General features: G+C 36.5%; 2 protein-coding genes across 3 annotated transcripts; both read right to left on the bottom strand.

Annotated features, from left to right (window-relative positions):
* Positions 1–5,536: 5,536 nt before the first annotated feature.
* Positions 5,537–7,486, bottom strand: LOC143390723 (olfactory receptor 1J21-like). Of its 2 annotated transcripts, XM_077108633.1 has the most exons (2): positions 6,571–7,486; positions 5,537–5,544 (listed from the first exon to the last, which is right to left on the bottom strand). In XM_077108633.1, exons 1-2 carry the CDS (start codon positions 7,484–7,486, stop codon positions 5,537–5,539), a joined length of 924 nt encoding a protein of 307 aa, XP_076964748.1. The 2 variants fall into 2 exon arrangements, with proteins under 2 accessions (XP_076964748.1, XP_076699251.2); XM_076843136.2 differs by lacking the exon at positions 5,537–5,544 and having other exon boundaries at positions 6,548–7,486.
* Positions 7,487–19,549: 12,063 nt separating this feature from the next.
* LOC143390724 (olfactory receptor 1J21-like) lies at positions 19,550–20,488 on the bottom strand. The gene has a single exon (XM_076843137.2). It carries the CDS (start codon positions 20,486–20,488, stop codon positions 19,550–19,552), a length of 939 nt encoding a protein of 312 aa, XP_076699252.2.
* Positions 20,489–22,440: the final 1,952 nt, after the last annotated feature.

Raw genomic sequence — 22,440 nt, forward strand, 5'->3', positions numbered from 1 at the left:
ATGCAGACAAACTCACATATATAAAGTCTCCTGACACGTGACAAAATTGTCAAAAATATGCATTGGAAGAATAATAGCCTTTTTTAAACAAATGGTGCTGGGGAAACTGGATATCCCTATGTAGAAAAATGAAACTGTATTCTTATCTCTCACTCTGCACAGAGTCAACTCAAAGTGTATCTTAGACCATAAACTGCAACTATTGGGGAAAAAAAACATAAAATCAACACCGCAACATACTGGAACAGACACCAAATTCCTTAACAAGACTCTAAAAGTACAAGAAATAAAAACCAAGGATCAATATGGGGAATGGAATCAAATTTAAAAGCTTCTTCATAGCAAAGGAAACACCAACAGAGAGAGAGAGAGCCTGCAGAAGGAGAAGATCTTGGCCAGCTACTCTTCCAACACGGGATTAATATGCAGAACATATAAACAACTCAAAACACTCGACACCAAAACACAAATTAGCTAATCAAGAAATGAACAAAAGAACTAAAGACACTTCTCAAAAAAATACAAATGGTCAACAAAAAATGATGTTAATATTTTGAAAAATTATAGGAGACTTGAAAACAGAACACATTTTGTTGCTAATATTGTTTTCAACATTTGAAAAATATATTGTTATGAAAAAAATATACATTGATTCATGCTGTGGTAATAAACACAACTACCAGCTTCTAAGATTAATAAGAGGTTTATTAGATGTGTGTGCATAAAAGTTTATGCAACTTAATTACAAAGCCTATAGTTTTGATGTTTTATATACAGAGTAGAAATGCTGAGTCATGGTATACATCGTTTAGCATTAGTCATCTTCTCACATTTTAAGACTTATCACAAATTCCCAGTTTTTAAGCAAATTGGGGAGTGATACATATTCAAAAATAAAAGCATGATACACAGACTATATAGAAGTATACATATATAAGAAACAATCTATCTACAAAAATTTTTAAATGATGGATGCTGAAATTGCAGAGGAGTGGAGAAATGATGAAATAGTAAAATTAATTTGAGACATTTCTTTATTCATAAAAAAATATTTAAAGGAATTTTTACCTCACACTATAGTAAAAATAATCAACTCCTTTATTTCAAGGACTTCTAGGACTGAAGGTAAGGTTTAATACTTTTACATAGAAACATGGCATACTATTCATTAGATACATAAGACAAGGAAGTACTTTTGTTAAAAAAAAAAAAAACCTCCAATATATTTGGTTAAACAATAGCACAAATCACATTATTTTACTAGCTAATGCCAGCACAAAATTCTGTTGAGATGGAAAACTCCAAGTGATATAATAACTGAGTCGTGTTAAATTGTTACCAAAGCAGATACCATTTATATTAAATTTTACTAACTCCTGATGAAATCTAGCGTATTTCTTATCATGTGGTATTTAGATCAGGTGCATGTGTTTTAGTCTAGGGACACAGTTGGCTTCCATTTTCTAAAGTCACAAACTTCACCTTGATTCTCAAGAATCTGTTGCACATATAAGCTGTCAGTCATTGTGTGTGTGTGTGTGTGTGTGTGTGTGTGTGTGTTGAATTGGTATTAATATGAAGTGTTCTAGAGGGGATTCCACTGGGGTATTCCTACTACTGAAGCAAACAATGCACCCCTGTATTGCATACATACCAGGAATATAAATCTACCCTTCTGCACTTCTCCTGATGCCATATCCCTGACTTGTTGTCTTGATGACGATTGCCATTGTCAGGGTGACTTCATCAAAAAAATCACTTAAAATACACCAATACATCATAAATGGATGAATCAATAACTTCAAGCACATTAAAATGGACTATTTTTACTACTGGTACATTAAAAAGTCAAAATCTTTATATGAACACACTTGGCAATATAAAAAGAATGACTTTATGACTTTTGCCAGTAAATGGATGGATCCAGAGACTGTCAAGCTAAGTGAATAAGCCAAACCCCCAAACCAAAGGTTGAATATTCTCTTTGATATGTGGATGCTAACACACAACCAGGGGGGAAGAGAAGTGCCCCTAGAAGAATAGCCATTAATTGAGAAACCAGAAGTTCATGAGGGGATGAAGAAAAGACAGACAGACACACATAGAGAAAAAGCTGGGACCAGGTGGGTAGCCACACTCTGATGAGGCTTGACTGACATTTTTATTATATAGGTTTTGTCATCAGGTTATTTGTGAGAAAGTTTTGGCCAAGCAGGCAGTCTAAAGGACACAGGAAACTTGTAAGACAACAAGGTCATCTTGTTATGCCCAGAATTCTCTACCCCGGGGAGTTGGTGTCTGAATCCAAGGTTCCAACTGTTAGAGCTGCTCACCTTTGCACGTAGCTATCCCTGGCTGGCATTACCATAGCAACTGGGGCATCTCGCCCCACACTATTACATAGGCAGCTCCCACTGCAAATGCAGCCATGAGGAAATCAGAGACCATGGTTCTAATCACCACTATCCACAGGGAAGAACAGAAGTTCAGAGGATTAGACAAAGGGGAATGAAAAGAAGGGATAGGATAGGAATAGGAAAGAGAGTAGAATGAATTGGACACAATTTCTTGTGTTCATGTATGACTACATCACCAGTGAAACTCCACATCATGTACAACCACAAGAATGGGATCCTAATTAGAAAAGTGATAGTATGTATAATATGTCAAAATCTACTCTACCATCAGGTATATCTAAAAAGAACAAATTAAAAATAAAATTAAAATTTTAAAAATGGACAAAGGACTAATTTCCAAATTATATGAAGTCTATATGCAATAAATAAAAGACAAACCACCCAATAGAAAAATCAAGAAAAAAATGATCATGTATTTTTTCTAGAGCAATAAGGATAACGGGTGCCTGTTCTCATGATTCAGTGTGGTCTCCCAGTGGGTAGAAGCCAGGCTCAATTTTTCTGAGAACAGCAGGTAACCTATTTCTTTTAATAGAGAAGATCCTTCTGCTTCTTTAAAACCCTGTCCAGAAATAGCACACATTCTCTTCCACTGTTGAGAATGTGTTGCCTAGACTCCTTGAATCAGTTTTTTAAAAAAATGTAGAAGCTCCTTCCCAGTGACAAATTTAGATCATGAGTATGGTGAGCAGTCAGTCATCTCTATCCCAAACGGATAGTATACATTAGGTTAGATGTTTTATTGCATTAATGATCATGAGAATAGAAAGTAAAAGCATAGTGAGATGTAATTTTCCATTTGCTACATCTGCAAGAAAAAAAGTGAAATCTTTGTCTTTAAAGTGTTAAGAAAAAAGTAATAGGAACACTCAAGCTCTGTGGATACATGTTTAAATTGATGTAATTTAACAAATAGGAATGGTCCTAGTCTTTTGAGGAATCTCCATCCTGTTTCCCAAAGTGGTTGTATTAATATACAGTCCTACCAACAAGGTATGAGTCTAACTTTCCCCCACATCCTTTCCAGCATTTATTATTATCTGTATTCTTGATGATTGCCATTCTAATTGGAGTAAGATGACCCAACTATGCCACCTCTTAGTATTTATCCAAAAGAAATAAAATCAGCATATGATAATGATTCAGTTATACCAATATCTATAGAAGCACAAGTCACAGTAATCAAGTTATGAAACCAGCCCAAGTCCCCATCAACAGATGAATGGATAAAGAAAGTGTAGCATATACACACTTTTACTCAGTCATAAAGAAGAATGAAATTGTGTCATTTGCTGGTAAATGGATGGAACCAGAGAGCATTGTGCTAAGTGAAATAAGGCAGACTTAGAAAATCAAAGTTGAATGTTTTCTCTCATCTGTGGAAATGAGAGTGGAACAAGGGGAAATAAAGGGGAGTGGAGGTCACATGAAAATAGGAGGCTGATAAATAGAGCAGAGGAAGGAAACTGGAGGAGAGAGAAGGATGGAAATAGAGAGGAACTGTGCAATGAGTTGACCAAATTATGCTGTTTCCACATATGCACACACCACAGTGAATTCCACCTTTATGTATATCTATAAAGCACCAATTTTAAAAAAACAATAATTAGAAGGAAAACCAGTGGAATAGAGGAAGATGAACATGGGGAAGAAAGGAAGGGAGGGGAATGGAGAAGAAAGGGAATGTGGAAGTACTGGGGATTGAAATGGAACAAATTATATTCTATGCATGTATGAATATGACAAAATGAACCCCACTACTATGTATAACTATAATGCAGTAGTAAAGACCTGAAAATTTAGTGGAATACTTTTATAGCAGTTTCAGGTTTATTGAAAAATTGAGCATAAAATTTTCCCCAATGTCCTACGATTTTCATGATATTTTACATTGGTATAGTGACTTTGTTACAATTGAACCAATATTGGTAAGCTAAAATTGACTAAAGCCCATAGTTTACATTAGGGTTCACTCTCTTAATTCTACAGGTTTTTGCTTTGATTGTTTTTCTCTAGTTTGGTTTTGAAAAATGCATAGTTACATGTATCTAAAGTTACAGGGTCATACAGAATAATTTTGTCCCTAAAAATTCCCTGTTCTACTTATTTATTTTTCACTTTCCCATACCAAACCTTGGCAATCACGGATTGTTTTATCATCCCCCATGTAGCCTTTTCAGTAAGGCTTCTTGGTGTAATTATTTTCTAGAAGAATTTAGCAGTGATAAATTGTATATTCACTTGCCATATAATCAAGTAATTCTTCTGTATATATAGTTTACATGACCATATACACACTATATGTATGTGCATAGCATTGATAGCATCATTGTTCATAATAGCAATACAGTGAATCCAAAAAAATGACCCCCGAAAAGAAAGAAAATAAATGTGTTATAGTCTCACAGCAGAAGTTGAAAATATTTAAATAAATTTAATAAGGATAATAGTAAAAACAAAAGAAAAATAAAATAAATAAAGTCTTATTTACATGAATTATGGATTAGGAAAGTTTTTTTAAATGTTAAAATTCTTACAAAAGTAAAGGAACATAGAAAATAGTAAAAATACTGAGTAACTTTAAGAAGAGTGAAAATACAATTTAGAAATTGCCAAAAGAACTCCAATATATTGCTAGTTTTCTAGGTATTTCTAGACAAGATATTTTTAATGAATATTTATTTTAATATTTTTCTCTAAAATATGATAATATATCATCTATATATGAATACATGCACATACATAAGCATGCTACAGCTGTCAAGATCCCCAAACAATAAGAAAAAAATATATCTGGCACATATATTTAATTCTACATATGTTATGTATGTTATTTTGTTTAAATGTTATTTCAATATTTATTAAAGACTAAAGCAAAATTTTCTATTTAAAAATTGGTAAAAATATTGCTCAGGTTTGAAATTATTCAAGTGGCTTGTATGTCTCAGGATGTGACTTCACATACAGAAGTTTGATTTCCAGTTTTACTATATTGCTAACTTAGTGCAAGATGCCTAGTTTAAAATTTTTTTTTTGAATTGCCTCTTTCATAACAAATGCTAGAGTTAAGTAATAAATGCAAGCATGTTTGTCACAGCAATCAGTTTATAGCAATGAAGTTAAGTAACTTTGCCTTGAGCAGAGGCAGTTTCTCAAGGACTAAAACAACACACTACCATTTCAGATGGAAACAGAACATTTAGATAGTTGATGGATAGAAATGCCTTTTTTCTTTTCATAATAAAATATAGTGAATTAAATTACACTAAGCCTGACTTGAACTCAGTTCAGGTTACTAGACTTCCTAACATCCTTTCTAGCCATTCTCCAGTCCTGACCCAGATTCGCTGAAGCCGCTGATCTAAATGGGCTTTATCCCCCAGACTTACATCACCACCTGGAAGGACTTTAAAACTCTCTCCTCTCACTACTTTACCTCACACACACACAACATCTGAGACCTCCAGGGCTCCGATCAAGTTTATGTTTGACATTTGGGGCATGCACTTGTTGTATGGGTACCATTGTCCTGGCATTCTACAGACAGAAAGCCATCCTCTGTAGTTTGTGAAAATGTTTTGAAAAATGAATATGAAATTAGAATCACTTGCAAAGATTAAAAGGGAGAGACATGGGAAAATATTGTCCAATGAATATTGAGTTACAGTAGGAGAAATAATTTATGTCTCATGGCACAGTATAGTAACTGTGATAATAATACAATATTATATATTTCAAAATACTAGAAGAAACAGTCCTGAATAATTTCACACAAGGAAGTAATAAATATTTGAGGAGATAGATACACTTTCTTTGATTTGAATAGTATAAATGATATATGTCATGTATAAAAACATCACGTTGCCCTATAAGCATGTACCATTTTTTATTTGTCCATTAAAAATAAATAGATAAAAAGGTATTAAAACCAAAAGTAAATCTAGAATCCTAATTAAGATTACACACGAAGATAAATTCAAAGGGACTTACAAAATTAAACACAAAAATAAAATTATAAAGCTAGGAGAAAAATTAATTATTATTTGAGAAGTGAACAAACTATCACAAAAGGCTACAAATTAACAAATTTTTTAAAAGACTGGTACACCTGATAAGGAAGATAAAGCTCATCATGTTGAAATGGTTCCTCCACTGAGGATGTTTCTGAGAGCTCCTTTTATATCCCGATTCCTCAGACTGTAGATAAAGGGGTTCACCATGGGGATGACCAGAGTGTACAACACAGACACAGCAATATCCTTGTCATTAGTGCTGTAAGATGAGGGGACAATATAGAGTGCAATAACTGCTCCATAGTACACAGAGACCACAGAGAGGTGGGAGCCACATGTGGACAAGGCTTTGCAGATGCCCTTGATGGAGGGTCTTCTCAGGATGGTGGCCCCAATGTGGCCATAAGAGACCAGAATGCATATGAATGGCAGGGTAACAACTGCTGATCCTGCAGTGAGAATAGCCAGCTGATTGATGGTGGTGTCAGAGCTGGACAGCTTGAGTAAGGCAGAGAGGTCACAGAAGAAGTGGGGCAGAGTGTTTCCTCTAAGGAAAGAGAGACGGGCTAGGAGGAGGGTGTGCAAAAGTGCATTGGCAGAGGATAAGACCCAGGACACAACCACTAGCAGGAAACAGAGGTTCTGACTCATGATTCTGGAATAGTGCAGGGGTTGGCAGATGGCCACATACCTGTCATAGGCCATTGAGGTCAGAAGGAAGCTGTCAAGATTTGCAAAAAATACAAAAAAAAATTCCTGGGAAATGCACCCAGCATAGGAGATGGATTGAGTCTGCGTCAGCATGTTCATGAGCATCTTTGGGGCTGTGACTGAGGAGAAAAAGATGTCAGTGAGGGCCAAGTGGCTGAGGAAGAAGTACATGGGAGTGTGCAGGTGAGAGTCCAGCCTGATGAGCAGGATGATGAGCAGGTTCCCCAGCACCGTGGTCAGGTACATGCCCAGGAACAGGGCGTAGTACATGCCTTGCTGCTCTGGCTGGATGGGGAGCCCCAGGAGGAGGAACTCGGACACACTGCTCTGATTGTCCCTCCTCATGCTCTTCTTGTTACCTTTTTCTGTAAACAATACAAGAGATGGAAATGTGAAAGAATTAGAAGTCCTTGGGAATATTATACAAGAAAATCATGGTTTTGAATTAGTCAGTAAGTGCATTTTAACCTGAACTCTCAGGCTTTTTGCCACGTTGATTGGCTAGTGAGGGTCAGGGAAAGGATGATATTTGTCCATCTATAAAACAACTGAACATCTTTTGGAGGTACCATGAAACATCAGAATCACACCAAGTTCCACTTGAGGAGCTCAGTATGGAAATTTGAGATTAGGGAATTAGTGTGCATGATCAGGTCAGTAATCAGCTAATGGAAAGACTATTAGATGGTGTGATGTCTAATGGTTTTTGACCTCTCTTAGCCTTCCCCATGCCTTTGAAATACATTTTGGCTAATGATTTTTTTCCACAAATTGAATCAAGAGCACACAGTGGACTGCTTTGGATCTATAGGATATTAAGATCTGAAGACTTGGTGGAAGTATCATATGGACAGGTTGAGGCATGGGTGCTAAGTTATGAATCAATGTATATAACATAAAATATCTAATGACACACCTTGCAATAGGTTTATCTGTTCTTCTTTTAAGAAAGTTCTTTATACTCAAGGTTCTTAATTTTCCATCTCTCTTTCTAATGGAATTTTCAAGGGGTGGGGATAAAACTTCTGTTCATGTTATTTGTCCACCTAGAAAACCCAAAATTAACACCTTGGGAATTCCCTCAATCAAACCAAATAACCCTACTGAAGTCATTATGGTACTGGAAAATACTTGACTTTTCCAGTCACTTCTTGAATTTGCCAGAGTTTCTTGGTGTCTGCCTAGCAAAAACAAATGATACCATTCTTTTTCATGATTCTTAGCCTAGGTTTGATTCCAAAGATTCCTTTTAATTAGCACATTTTAATTATACATAATAATAGGTTTCATTGTGGCATATTCACACATGTTAAAACATACAATATATATCCTTTATCCATTCATCCTTTAATGGTATACCAAAGAATCTTAACCTATGTTATATTTCAATATTTTTCTACGTTGCATATATTATCATTCCTTTCTTTTTCTCCTTCAAGTCAGTTAGTCTCAGACCTACCCATGTAAGCTAACACAAAATAGTAGGAAAACAGATTATAATCTGTATACTAAATATTAGAATATATATTCTTTGTAATGTTTGTTTAAACTGAAGGAAATTGTTGGAGAGTGATATTGGCTAAATTCTATTCTTATATTGTATGCATGTACAAATATGTAATGATGAATCCTATTAATATATACAACCATATTGTACCAATAGAAAATGTGGGGGAAAAGTGAAGGAAATTATCATCTGATAGCTAAGGAAGTGTCTCACTATCTCACTTATCATAAACTAATCTGGGGAATTTACCTAAAGTTTACGTAACAACTCTCACAACTTATTTGAAATTGAAATTATCTTTAAAATTCTTATATCCTTCAGCACACTATGTTAAAAATTATATTAATATGATCCTGTAAGCTGACATGGATTACACTTTTGATTGTTACTTATCACCATGATAGTAACAATCAGTTTATCACAATTAAAATAGTAATTAGCTCTCAGATAGGCATATTGGTTGTTTCTAATATTTTTCTATTTCCAGTATGTTGTAAACATTGTTCTTATAATTTTTCACAAACAGCATATATATCTGGAATAAATATCTGGAATTCTTAGGAATGGAATTTGAGGGAAAATATTTATGGTTTTGATAGAGTGCCAAGTTACCAGAGGCTAATGTGATAAGGAAGCTGATTGTTTAAAAAGGAGTCCTGTATAGAAGAACATGTCGCCAGAAGATTATGAAAATGGGCATTTCAGTTTTGTATGTGGAGACAACAGGGCCAGGACATTTAAGAAACAAAAAATTCCAGACCATAGTCAGTCTGGGAAATTCACAAGTTGGAGAATTATTGAGAAGTCACAGTATATAAAACCCTTTACACCTATCATAGAAATTTTTAATATATCTACAATAGTAACACACTCAAGTAAGAATTAAATAAAGAAGGGAATAATCTTGCTCTATCTAGAACAGATTATACCAAGGAAAGAGTGTCAGCAGGAATCTGAATAGGAGGTGATTACAGCAGCTCAGGAACAAAATAATACCTACCTGTACCTGTAATATGGCAGCAGAGATGAAGAAAATAATAGAGATTTATGATACAATTTGGAAGAAACACCAACAAACCTAATGGGGTTAAAGTTAAGAGAAAGAGATACATTTTTCCACCTCTCAAAGCTTAGATATTGTATCAATCTGAGATTAAACTATGCTATGTTTTTTAGAATTTTTTTCCTATTACCTCAAATTTTGGATCAATACTCAATTTAAGATAAATCACTCTACATGTAGCTGTCTGTCAGAGTGTGCTATGAGAGGGATAGTGTTTAGGGATCAGTTGTACACACTGGACAAACACACATAGACACAGAACACATAAGATGGTACTACTGAATGTAAATTCTACATCTGCTATAACATAGCCCCTTACATGATGAACACAGATACCTTCAGCAGCAAGTCATAAGAAGATTCTTCCATTTCTTCTGGGAGGCACAAAATATAGTAAGCAGGTAGCATTTCTAAAGGGCTTAAAGTTCCATTGAAAGAAAGAGAAGAGTTTGTTAACCATTCAGGATAGGCGTATGGATATACATTTGTTCACAGTTCCTGAGAAATCAATGTGAACTCTGACTTTATAAACCATGGAGAAGACCTGGGGAGGGTGAAAATCCCCTATTCCAGATCCAAATTAGAGACCAACAAGATCTAATTGCTTCATTGCTTTTGGCTCCCTTGGGGTAAGAGGTACTTGTTGAAGCAGACATAAGAGAGTTCACCCCTGGAAGAATAATGACAATAACCCCAAGCCAGCCATTAGGAACCTGGTGATTCACAATGCTTTTTGTCATCTCAACTGACCTTGGGGAAAGTGTGATGAAGAGTCCATAGCAAGCCAGGCTGGAGGTTAAGAGTGATAACCAACATTTCTTGCCTTTGACCCCATACTATTTCAACAACAGAAAATAAGTCAAATGCTATCACTCTGAATAAAAGACCTTGGAATGTTAAATCTCATCATTATTAATAGATCTGGAGAATGAAATATCATTTCAATAACTTTCAGTCTCTTGCTTAAAAGCATTCTATTGGTGCACATTTCCCATGATACCATAAAATAATCTTTGAATGCTTGCTTTTCACTCACCCTTACAAAACTGATCCCAAATCCATTTCATACTTCCCAGCATTTATTCAATGCTGGTAGAAAATGAATTTCATATGCTCATTGTTCAGGTGAAGATGTTTGAATATTTGTGAATATTGTTATTTTTTTCTATTTGTGTTAAATTCAAGTTGTACTGGGAACTGCTGTTCACATGAAGAAGTCCAGTAAGACATTTGAACTTCCAGAATGGTTTCTGGGTCTGTCAGTCATGGTTTCCCTAATGATAAGACTCCAACTGATTTGTCTGTTTTGTAGAAGTCAAGGATTGACAAAACTTCCATCTCAAACACAACAGTGTCATTGTCACCTCCCTCTTTTCTGACATGAAAGAATAATAAAAAATTTCATGAGATGGCAGATTAGAGGAAGGGTGTACTCCCCAGGAATTCCACAGCAGTTCTGTAGCTCAAGAATTTAAAAGTGGGCGAACTGCTCCTCAGCAAGGTGAACGACTAAGAGAATGAACTGAAATCTAATGTTGGACAGCAACATAATCTCAGAGACACAGAAAGTCAGAAACTTTGATCATAACATAGGAACGGTACCTTAGGATGCACCTCCCACCACTGAGGGGATGGGAAGCACAGAGAGAGAGAAAAGCTTGGTGAGTAAAATTGACTTGGGAGAACCTGTGGAGTAGAGAGAGGGTTTGATCTGAACTGATACAGAGATGATGGGAGATGTTGGGTGAAGAGTATTTCAATTCACTTCCTGAAGGGCATACTGTCCACAGCAGTCAGAGTTCCTGTGCAGGAACCAGTTTTGAATAACCATGAGACAGTGAGCACAGTGAGTTGTGAGATTAGGAAACCACAGGAAGACACCAGCCTGACCCAGCAGTTGCTGATTGTGGGGTCCAGCGTGTCCCTGGGCCGATGTGATCGAAACAGTACAGAGAGGACAGTGCTGGGTGGCACCGGGTGGGCATAGTGAGGAGAGAGCCCATCTTGGTGCTGGCATCCCATATGAGCTCTACAAAGATTCTGGTAACCAGTCTGACAACTAGGCCTGATGTCCAACTCACCACTCCTCTTCAATGTAGTTCTTGCAACTCTAATCAGAACAAAATCAGACAAGAGAAGGAAATTAAAATGATAGAAATATGAAAAGAAGTCAAATTATCTAGAAGATTTAAAGTAACTCCACCAGAAGACTTCTAGAGCTGATAAATAAATTCAGCAAAGTAGAAGAATACAAGATCAACATTCATAAATCAATAGCTTTCCTCTACTCCAACAGCAATTCTGCTGAGAAAAGGATCAGGAAAACTATCCCATTCACAATAACATCAAAAATAAAATACTTGGGTAACAACTTAACCAAGAAGGTCAAAGACCATGAAAACTACAGAAAGCTGGAGAAATAAATTGAGGAAGACCTTAGAAGTTGGAAAACCTTCCAAGTTCTTGGGTTAGCAGAATCAATATTGTCAAAATGCTATTAAGAATTAATGTAATCTCCATCAAAATATCAATGACTTTCTTCATAGAAATAGAAAAAAAAGTCCTAAAATTAATTTGGAGGAATAAAAGACCCAGAATAGCAAAATAAATCTTGAGTAAGAAGAATGATCCTGGAAGCATCACAATATCAGATTTCAAATTATATTACAGAGCTATAGTTATAAAAACAGCATTGTATTGGCATTAAAATGCACATGAAGACCAATGGAAAAGAAGACAGAGACAACTCACATACTGACAGTCATCTGATACTTGACAATAATGCCAAAAATATATGTTGCAGGAAAGACAGCCTTTCAACAAATGTTGCTGGAAAATAGGATTTTCACATGTGGAAGAATGAAACTAGATCCCTATCCCTAACCCTGCACAAAAGTCAAATCAAAGTTGATCAATGATTTAGAAAACTCAAAATTTACACTAGAAACTCTGCAACTACTAGAAGAAAGCTTACGGTCAACATTCCTACATTTTGATGCTGGTACCAGCTTCCTTCACAAGACCCTGAAAGCTCATGACAAAAAAACAAGAATCAATAAATGGAGTTAGCATAAAATTTAAAGCCTTCTGCTTAAAAAGGAAATGATGAAGAGCATGAAGATACAGCTTAAAGTGTTGAAAAAAATCCTCTGACAGAGGATGAATATTCAGAATACCTAAAAAATTCAAAAAAAATTGACACCAAAATATAAAGTAACCCATCAAGAAATGGACAAATGGACTAAACAGACATTTCTCAAAAGATGGAACGCAAGCAGCCAACAAATATAGGAACAATATTCAACATTTCTAGCAATCAGGGAAATACAAATAAAAACTACACTGAGATTTCATTTCAATACAGTCAGAATGACAACTAGAAGAATACAAATAACAAGAAATACTGATGAGGATGTTGGGAAAAAATACACTCATATATTGTTGATGGTACTGCAAATTAGTACAACCACCCTAGAAGGCATTTTGAAGAATCCTCAAAAAATGAGCAATGGAACCACCATATGACCCAACTATCCTTGGAATTTATCCAAAAGATCTAAAATCAGCATTCTATAGAGATACAGCCACATCAATTTTTATAGCAGTGCAACTCACAAGAGCCCAAGATATAGATCTAGCCTACGTGCCCATTGATAGATGAATAAATTAATAAGATATGGTACATATATACATAACACAGTTTTACTTAGCCATCAAGAAGAACAAGACTATGGGATTTGCTGGTAAATGAGTAGAACTAGAGAATACCATCTAAAATAAACCAGACTTGGAAAATCAGGAATTGAATATTTTCTTTCATATGTGGAAGCAAGAGTGACATAAAGGGGAGTGGGTGTCTGACATCATAAAGATAGAGGATAGGTGAGTGGAGTAGAAGGAGATTGAGGGGGAGGGAGAAGGTCTTGGAAATAGAAGGAAATATGAAATTAAGTTGACAAAATTATACTACATGTACCTATAAATTTGCCAGTGAATTTCACCTTTATATATATGCAAAAAGTACCAATTAAAAATAAATGAATGAAGCTGGGCACAGTGTCGCACGCCTGTAATCCCAGTGGCTCAGGAGGCTAAGACCAGAGAACTGAAAGTTCAAAGCCAGTCTCAGCAACTCAGTGAGGCCCTAAGCAACTCAGGGAAACCCTGTCTCCAACAAAATACAAAAAAAGGCTGAGAATGTGGTTCAGTGGGTGAGCACCCCTGGGTTCAATCCCCAGTTCCAAAAGTAAATAAATAAATGAGTGGAAGGTAGACAAGTAGAGTAGAGCAAGGGAGTAGGGTGGAAGGGAAAGGAAACCTGTGAGAAATGGGAAGAGAAATGGAGTAAGCTAAATTTCATGCATATCATGATTATTTCAAATTTCACAATTATGTCAAAATGAACCCAAATGGTATGTACAACTATAACAACCTTAGAAAAGAAAACAAAAACAGTAGGTTCAGACTCTACATGGTTTCTCATGTAGAGAAACAGCATGAGGAAAAGTGTCTCTTTGAATTGACAAATGACATTATTACTTCCCCAGGTACCTGAAACCATTACCTAGATGACCTTCATCTATGTCTTCCTCCACAGCAACCTTCTCTCATCTTTCTGAGTTTTATTCAAACAAGACCCAGGCTTCAGCTTATCATTGAGTAATGGAACACACTCAAAGACGCAGCCACGGCAAAAGCTGGCAAATAAGATGAACAGGGATTTCAGAACAATGAACTTCAGTTGAGGCTAACCCCCACCTACAAAAATGATCAATCTCAAAATTAACCCAAAAGCCATAGTGAAACCTCAGTAGCAGTCCATTTTATATCGAGGGTTTGGAAAAAATTGTTTTTGAAGATTGTCTTTGAAGACAATGGTGTGTATTATTGATGTCTTAATCATTTTAATATAGAAAGAGTGGAGCACTATGATTGACAATTGAAAACTTGCATTGCCATGGATCATGCATTCTAACATCAGTTTAAACCCCAAAGATGTCCTGCACACATATAGTACAGACAAATAAGCAGGTTCATAGCAACACTGATAATCCTATTAGAAAAACAAGGGTGGGGGGAAGTTTAACAATCAATAAGTTGTGATAATTTTACAGAGGAAATACTATAGAGCAATTCTGTGTCATATACTAGATAAATTAAGAAAAGTAATGATGTAAGAAAAATGCAAGTCTTCAGCTTATAATTGAGTAATGGAACACACTCAAAAGATGCAGCCACAATAATATGACAAAACATAAAAACAAAAATTTTCATGTAAATATATTATTAAATACTGAATGTTTGTGTCCCTCTCCCATAGATTTATAAATTGAAGCCCTACCCATCAGTGTTGCTAATTAAATAATGTTAAGGGATATACTCTTATAGAAAGACATTGTGAGAAGGCAGCTGTGATATGGTATGGCAGGCAGAGGGTCCTCAACAAGAAACCAAACCAATTGAAACATTGACCATGTGTTTCTAGCCTCATGAATAGTGGAAAAATAATTCTCTATTGTCTTTGTCTAAGCTAACTAGACACTTGTCTAATATTATGAGAGCCCAAGCAAGTAAAATCATGGTCATAGATATGTGAAATATAAATATATGTTTCAGGGATAAACAAATACATATGGGAATAAATTACAAAACCAAAAATCATAAACACAAAATTTGAAATTTGGACTAGCTGTTTCCTCCTGAGAGGAGACAGGAGGATACCCCTAGAAGTGCATAATAACATGTCCAAAACCTCTCTGTTGAGTTCTACAAGTTCTTCCTTTGGGGTCAGAAGACAGTATACTAGATGTTTAAAGTCCTGGGTTGAAGGTAAGTTCGTATCATAGAGGATGCCTCTGAAGCAGGCTGACTTAGCAAGATGAAAGTTGGCTGCCTGTGGCCTAAGCCAAGAAAGGTGAAGCCTGAGACACGTCATGCACCTCTGCACCTCCATCGAGCACATCTGCCAAAGAGGTTGTGCCAAGAGAGTGGCATCCAAGTGATATTTGCCAAATTACATTGTTATATTGTGTGCATGTATGAATATATAACAACAAATTCCATCATTGTGTACAACTATAATGCACCAATAAAAATGTGGAAAGAAAAAATAAATAAAAGTTATTTAGCTTCATATTTAAAAAAAAAAAAAAGAAAAAGAAAAGGATTGTGGCATGCATCACTGGCACCCACAGTGAGAGCCTCGGGTAGGGAGGGTCAAGCTTTGGAGGATTCACACATCTACTGAGGGCCTCCTCCAACCCCAGAACCTCTTCTAGGGAGGGCTGAGATTGCAGAGAAGTGCACACCTCGGATGCTGACAGTCACTGCAACTACCTCGGACAGGGAGAGCCACGCCTGGGAATCAGCATGCACCATCACTGCCTCCCTCCCTCTGTGAGTCTCCACTGGGGGGGGGGGCAAAGACCAGAAAGCAACATGCAACTCTGACCTTTGTAGGTGCTTTGGTAGAGCACAGCTGCCAGAGAGGGCAGGGCCAAGAGATGGCTCAAACATCTGATCCCTGAAGCCACTGCCACAACCTTGTTCAGAGAGAGCCACGCCTGGGGATCTGCATGTATCTGCTGAGGGCTTCCGCCACACTCAGCACCTGGCAGAGAGGGACAGACGAGTGGGGGAACAGAGAACATAGCTTGTCCCATGTCCCAGCTTGCCCTCTACAGCAGACCTCAGCCCTGAACACATCCCTGAGCTCTGCCCTCTTGTGCCCCGCAGCTCCTCTTCACCCCAGGTACCAGGGCACCCCATGCCTGTACCTGGGGTGAAAACCTAAACAAACCAGTAACAAGCAACAACACTAAAGCAGTAACAAAGAGTCTTCTAACAAAGAAAATCCCAGGACCAGACAGATTCTCATGAAGTTCTAACAGATCTTTTAAGAAGAACTAATGCCAATCCTCCTCAAACTATTCCAGAAATATAAATGAAATGAAAATTTTATTTCTTGTGTGTTTATCAATATTTATGCAATGCTTTTAAAAACCATTTCATGTATTCAACGTATTCAGCACAAGCACTCAGTTTTCCTGCCTTTATAGCCAGCAGTACAAAGGATGAGTCATAGAGTCTACCTTACTTTTCGGTCATCTTGCCTCATAAGAGAAGTTATCATAAATTAAAAGTTTTTAAGAGGGTAATAATGCATATTAACAAATTAAGATATGGTATAAGAACCATGTAGACATAACAGCTACATTAGAAACAACTGATACATCTACAAAAAACAGATACATTGCAGTTGGCATATCAGAGGAGTGAGGAAAGGATAAACTATAAAAGTTAATTTTAAATACTACATTATTAACATTTAAAAATGATTAAATGACTTTATACTTCATATAATACTAAAAATGATCAACTGCTTGTGTTTTAAGGATTTTCAAGGCCTAGAAGGAAGGATTTAAAATTTCACATGAAAATATAACTTACTCTCATTAGGTACATAAGATAAGATGGCCTATGTTTCTATGTTTCATACTTGAGAGATATTTGTTGAACAATGACATGATTCACTGGGCAAAGCTACTCCAAAGTTCTATCCAGGGATGGGACTGTTCATGTGCTGTAATAATTGGGTAACATTGAATAATTACCAAAACATATGTGTGGTGATATGCTAACTGATGAAATCTAGCTCAGTTTCTTATCACACAGTATTAATTAGGTTGGGTGCATGTGTTTCATTCAAAGGACTCAATTGACTCCTATTTTCCACAGTCTCTGACAATATTTTGCACAACTACATTGTTCATAAAGAATTGTATGTGTTGAATTTGGGTTAATATGGAGTTGTGCTAGCAGGGATTTCTCTGGAATATCTCTACTATATGCAAACAAAAGACATTTTCTTGAAAAGAAATATAAGTCCATCTTTATCAGACTGTGCTCTTCCTGATGCCATGTCTCTTCCTTAGTGTCTAGAAAACACAATGGTGGCCATTGCAAGGTGATTTCCTCCAAGAATTCCATTAAAATCAAGAATACCAACTAAATGGATGAATTAATTACTTTAAGCACAGTAAAATTGAGACATTGGTACATATTTTTTAAAGAGAGAGAGAGAAATTTTTAATATTTATTTTTTTAGTTTCCGATGGACACAACATCTTTATTTTATTTTTATGTGGTGCTGAGGATTGAATCCAGCGCCCCACGCATGCCAGGCAAGTGCGCTACCGCTTGAGCCACATCCCCATCCCCATTGGTACGTATTTTTAACTTAACAATATAAAAATCATGGAAGACATTTGCACTGCATACAAAGGACAAAGAATTAATATCCACATTATATAAAGACTCTGTACAATCCAATATGTAAAAAACAAACCACCTAATAGGCAAAAGAAAGACATAATCATTTATGTCACATGAAGAAATTTTTTAGTAGTAAGAGTAATGATGGTTGTTGTAATGTAACAGGGTAGGTCATCTACCCTGTAGGTCACCTTGTGAGTAGATGACTTTTCAGTATCTGGTAATTCAGGAATCAGGCTCCATTATCTCCATGGACTGAGAATAATCTGTTTCCATCCAAAAGATGAGTAGAACCATGTGTGTTTTTTTAAATCTTGACCAGGAAATAACAAACATTTTCTTTCACTAGGAACAATGTCACTGAGACCCACATAGATTACTTGAAAATGTAGCAGCTCTCTCCTAGTGAAACTTCACAAAGGTGAAATTTGGGTATATACCTGCTGTCTCTGTTCAAAGTAGCAGGTGAACATAGAGTCATATGCTTTACTGCACTGATGATCAGTGAAGTAGAAAGTCAAAGCACAATGACATTTAATTCGTCAACACTTGCAGAGCATTTTTTAAAATCTCCTTGTCAATACACAAGTTGTTTAAGAAGTAAAGTAACGGGAACTCTTGTACTTTGGCAGTAAAGATATAAGATAATATAATTTTCAAAAATAGATATTTAAGATCTGCCTTAGGTTTACATAAAAATTGAACAGAAAGTGCTCATACAGTTCTTTTCCCTACCACTGGCTATAGTTCATCTATTGTCATCATTTTTTCTCCTGCTCTATTGACATCTTGCATTGGTATAATACATTTGTTACAACTGAATGAAATTGTTATATTATTAACTGAAATCTATAATTTACATTAGAGTTCATGCTTTGTATTGTACAGTTGTGATTACTTTGCCCTTTTTGTATCAGCTTTGTTTCTGACTAGTGCATAGTGACATGTACCCACTGTTACGACATCATACAGAATAATTTTTCCATCCTTAAATCCTCTTTGCTTTACCTATTTAAGGCTTTTTCAAAGCACTAGAAATGACAAGTCATAGATATGCCTACCTTCACTGAACATTAGGCAATATATATAAGAAAATCATATTACACAAGGAAAGAAATGGGAGAGTACCTGTAAATAGGTACAACTTTATGTGTCAATTTTAAATATAAAATAAATGTATACATACAATTTACTCAAAAATTAATTTGTAATTAAATGTGTTATCATGTGAGAGTAAAAAAGCTTTACTACAAAAAGAAAACCATCCAATTTTTTAAAAAAGAGTAATGGCTATGACCACATAAAAATTCCAATGTTGGTAAGACAAAAGATACTAAGTGAAAAGCAAAAATGTACAGACATGTCTGTGAAAACCTTTCCTGAGACTATAACATCCATCTGAAAATTAAACAGAGCCAAAAACTAAATTCAAATTGAAGCAAGACTGAATAAAGACTCCCTCATCAGGATTCACCAAGAAACAGCAATTCAGAGAGAAAGTGATACATGTGAAGGATTGAGAAGGTCTAATATCCATAATAGTAAAAAAAAAAAAAAAACTCTATCATACTGAAAATGTTCCTCTACTGAGGATGTTTCTCAAAGCTCCTTTCATATCCTGATTCCTCAGACTATAGATAAAGGGATTCAGCATGGGGGTGACCAGAACATATAACACAGACACAATGACATCCAGGTCATCAGCATTATTGGATGAGGGCAGATAATATAGCCCAATAATTGTTCCGTAGTACAGAGAAACCACAGAGAGGTGGGAGCCACACGTGGACAAGGCTTTATAGATCCCCTTGATTGTGGGTCTTCTCAGGATGGTGGCCCCAATGTGGCCGTAAGAGACCAGAATGCATATGAATGGCACAGCAATGACCATCGATCCTATAATGAAAATAACCAGCTCATTGATAGAGGTGTCAGAGCTGGACAGCTTAAGTAAAGTGGAAAGGTCACAGAAGAAGTGGTGCAGGGTGTTTTCTTTCAGGAAAGAGAGACGGGCTAGGAGGAGGGTGTGTACAAGGGAATTGGTGGAGGATAAAACCCAAGACACAATAACTAGCTGCAAACAGAGGTTCTGACTCATCATGGCGGTGTAATGAAGAGGGTGGCAGATGGCCACGTATCTGTCATAGGCCATGGAGGTCAGAAGGAAGCTATCGAGACCCCCAAATGACAAGAAAAAATATGACTGGGAAATGCACCCAGCATAGGAGATGGACTGAGTCTGCGTCAGCATGTTCATGAGCATCTTTGGAGCCGTGACTGAGGAGAAAGAGATGTCAGTGAGGGCCAAGTGGCTGAGGAAGAAGTACATGGGAGTGTGCAGGCGAGAGTCCAGCCTGATGAGCAGGAGGATGAGCAGGTTCCCCAGCACCGTGGTCAGGTACATGCCCAGGAACAGGGCGTAGTACATGCCTTGCTGCTCTGGCTGGATGGGGAGCCCCAGGAGGAGGAACTCGGACACACTGCTCTGATTGTCCCTCCTCATGCTCTTCAAGTTCTCTTTTACTGGAGACGAAAAAGAGATGGAAATGGGAAAGAATGAGAAGTCATTGTGACTATTACACAATAAAAACATGGCTTTGGACTAGTCAGTATATGCATTTTAATTCAAATATCTCAAGTTTTCTTCCACACTAGTCAGCTATAGATGGTTGGGACAAAGGACATTTTTGTCCCCCTGGAACTAACACAACATCATTTGGAGAAAACATGAAATATTTCAATGATTATCGGATCACATATACTTCAAACATGAGTAGTCCGTGAGTTCATCATGGAAAAACAAGTTTATGAAATTATGTTCTAGGCCAGGTCAGTGACCAGTCAACGGAGACCACTGGAAGATGTCTAATCTGATGGCCTCTCTTGCCTTCCCCAGGCCTATGAAACACTAGACTAATGCTATATTTCCATGAGTTAGATCAAGATAAGAGAATCACATGGGCTGTTTTTGAGCATTAAGGGAATCAATCTATGTCAAGGTCATAAAATATTTAGTGACCTTAAAAACATCCTTATTTATGGACCCTTAATACATCCATAAGTTTTTCCATTAAAAAATTCTTTCACTCAACAATTCACTCAACATTTTCAATCTCTCATCGGTCTTTTTATAGGAAATTTTCTTGATTGTGGAAAAAAATGTAGAGTCTCTTCCAAATCCTATATCCTGTATTTCTTCAGCTCAAAGCAGATCATTTTTGTTATTATTATTTGTTCTAATTAGTTACACCTGAGAGCACAATGCATTTTGACTCATTGTACACAAATGGAGCACAAATTTTCATTTTTTCTGGTTGTACGCAATGTAGTCACACCAATCGTACAATCATACATGTACACAGAGTGATAATGTCCATCTCATTCTACCATCCTTCCCACCCCCATGTCCTCTTCCTTCCCCTCACTCTCCTCTGCCCAATCCAAAGTTCCTCCATTCTTCTCTTGCCCCACCCCCTTATGGATCAATATCTACCTGTCCCAGAGAACATTTGGCCTTTTTTGGGATTAGCTTTTTTCCACGTAGCATATTTTCCAACTCCATCTGTTTACCTGCAAATGCCATAATTTCATTCTGCTTTAATGCTGAGTAATATTCCATTGTGTATATATACCACAATTTCTTTATCCATTCATCTATTGAAGGGCCGCTAGGTCGGTTCCATAGTTTAGCAATTGTGACTTGTGCTGCTATAAACAATGATGTGGCTGTGTCACTGTACTCTATTGATTTTAAGTCCTTTGGGTATAAACAGAGGACTGGGATAGCTGGGTCAAATGGTAGTTCCATTCCAAGTTTTCTAAGGAATCTCCACAGTGCTTTCCAGAGTGGTTGCACCAATTTGCAGTCCCACCAACAATGTATGAGTGAACCACATCATTCTTTCAAGTCATCAGAACACTAGGAACAGCAAAGAAAATCTCTGTAAATGTCTATCTAGCATCAACAAATAAAACCTTTTCACCACTTTTTTGTTACTAACCCTGTTTGCACACCACTGAATCTTCTCTGATATTTTTGTCATATTTCTAGCATTTTTATGCTGGGCTGATCATTCCTCCATTTTTCTATTTCGAGTCAGTGGGTCATGGATTTATCCACATGAACAATCACAGAATAATAGGCAAAGAGAAAATGATGATGTATCTACCAAAAGTTACAACCCATATTCTTTACATAGACTGACTTAATCCTAAGGTCTTTGTATTCGAGAGCAGCAGAGGTGTCTCACTCAGTGACTCATCTCTCATTTAGGGGTGAACTGAAGTATACTTTAAGGTACCCATTTCCCCAATGTGATTCAAACTATCTTTAAAATACCAATACTTGTAAACTTACTATATTAAAAATAGTCTCAATAGGATCTATTGCTTGAGGTGAATTATACATTCAGTAATGCTCCTCATTGCCATGTGACTAATAATCAGTTCATCACA

The sequence above is a fragment of the Callospermophilus lateralis genome, chromosome 2 (genome assembly GCF_048772815.1).
Source record: "Callospermophilus lateralis isolate mCalLat2 chromosome 2, mCalLat2.hap1, whole genome shotgun sequence".
Lineage (NCBI taxonomy): Eukaryota > Metazoa > Chordata > Mammalia > Rodentia > Sciuridae > Callospermophilus > Callospermophilus lateralis.

What these genes read in the sequence shown, in the direction of transcription:
- LOC143390723 (XM_076843136.2), bottom strand. Translation starts at nt 7,486, where the DNA reads ATGAGGAGGGACAATCAGAGCAGTGTGTCCGAGTTCCTCCTCCTGGGG.
- LOC143390724 (XM_076843137.2), bottom strand. Translation starts at nt 20,488, where the DNA reads ATGAGGAGGGACAATCAGAGCAGTGTGTCCGAGTTCCTCCTCCTGGGG.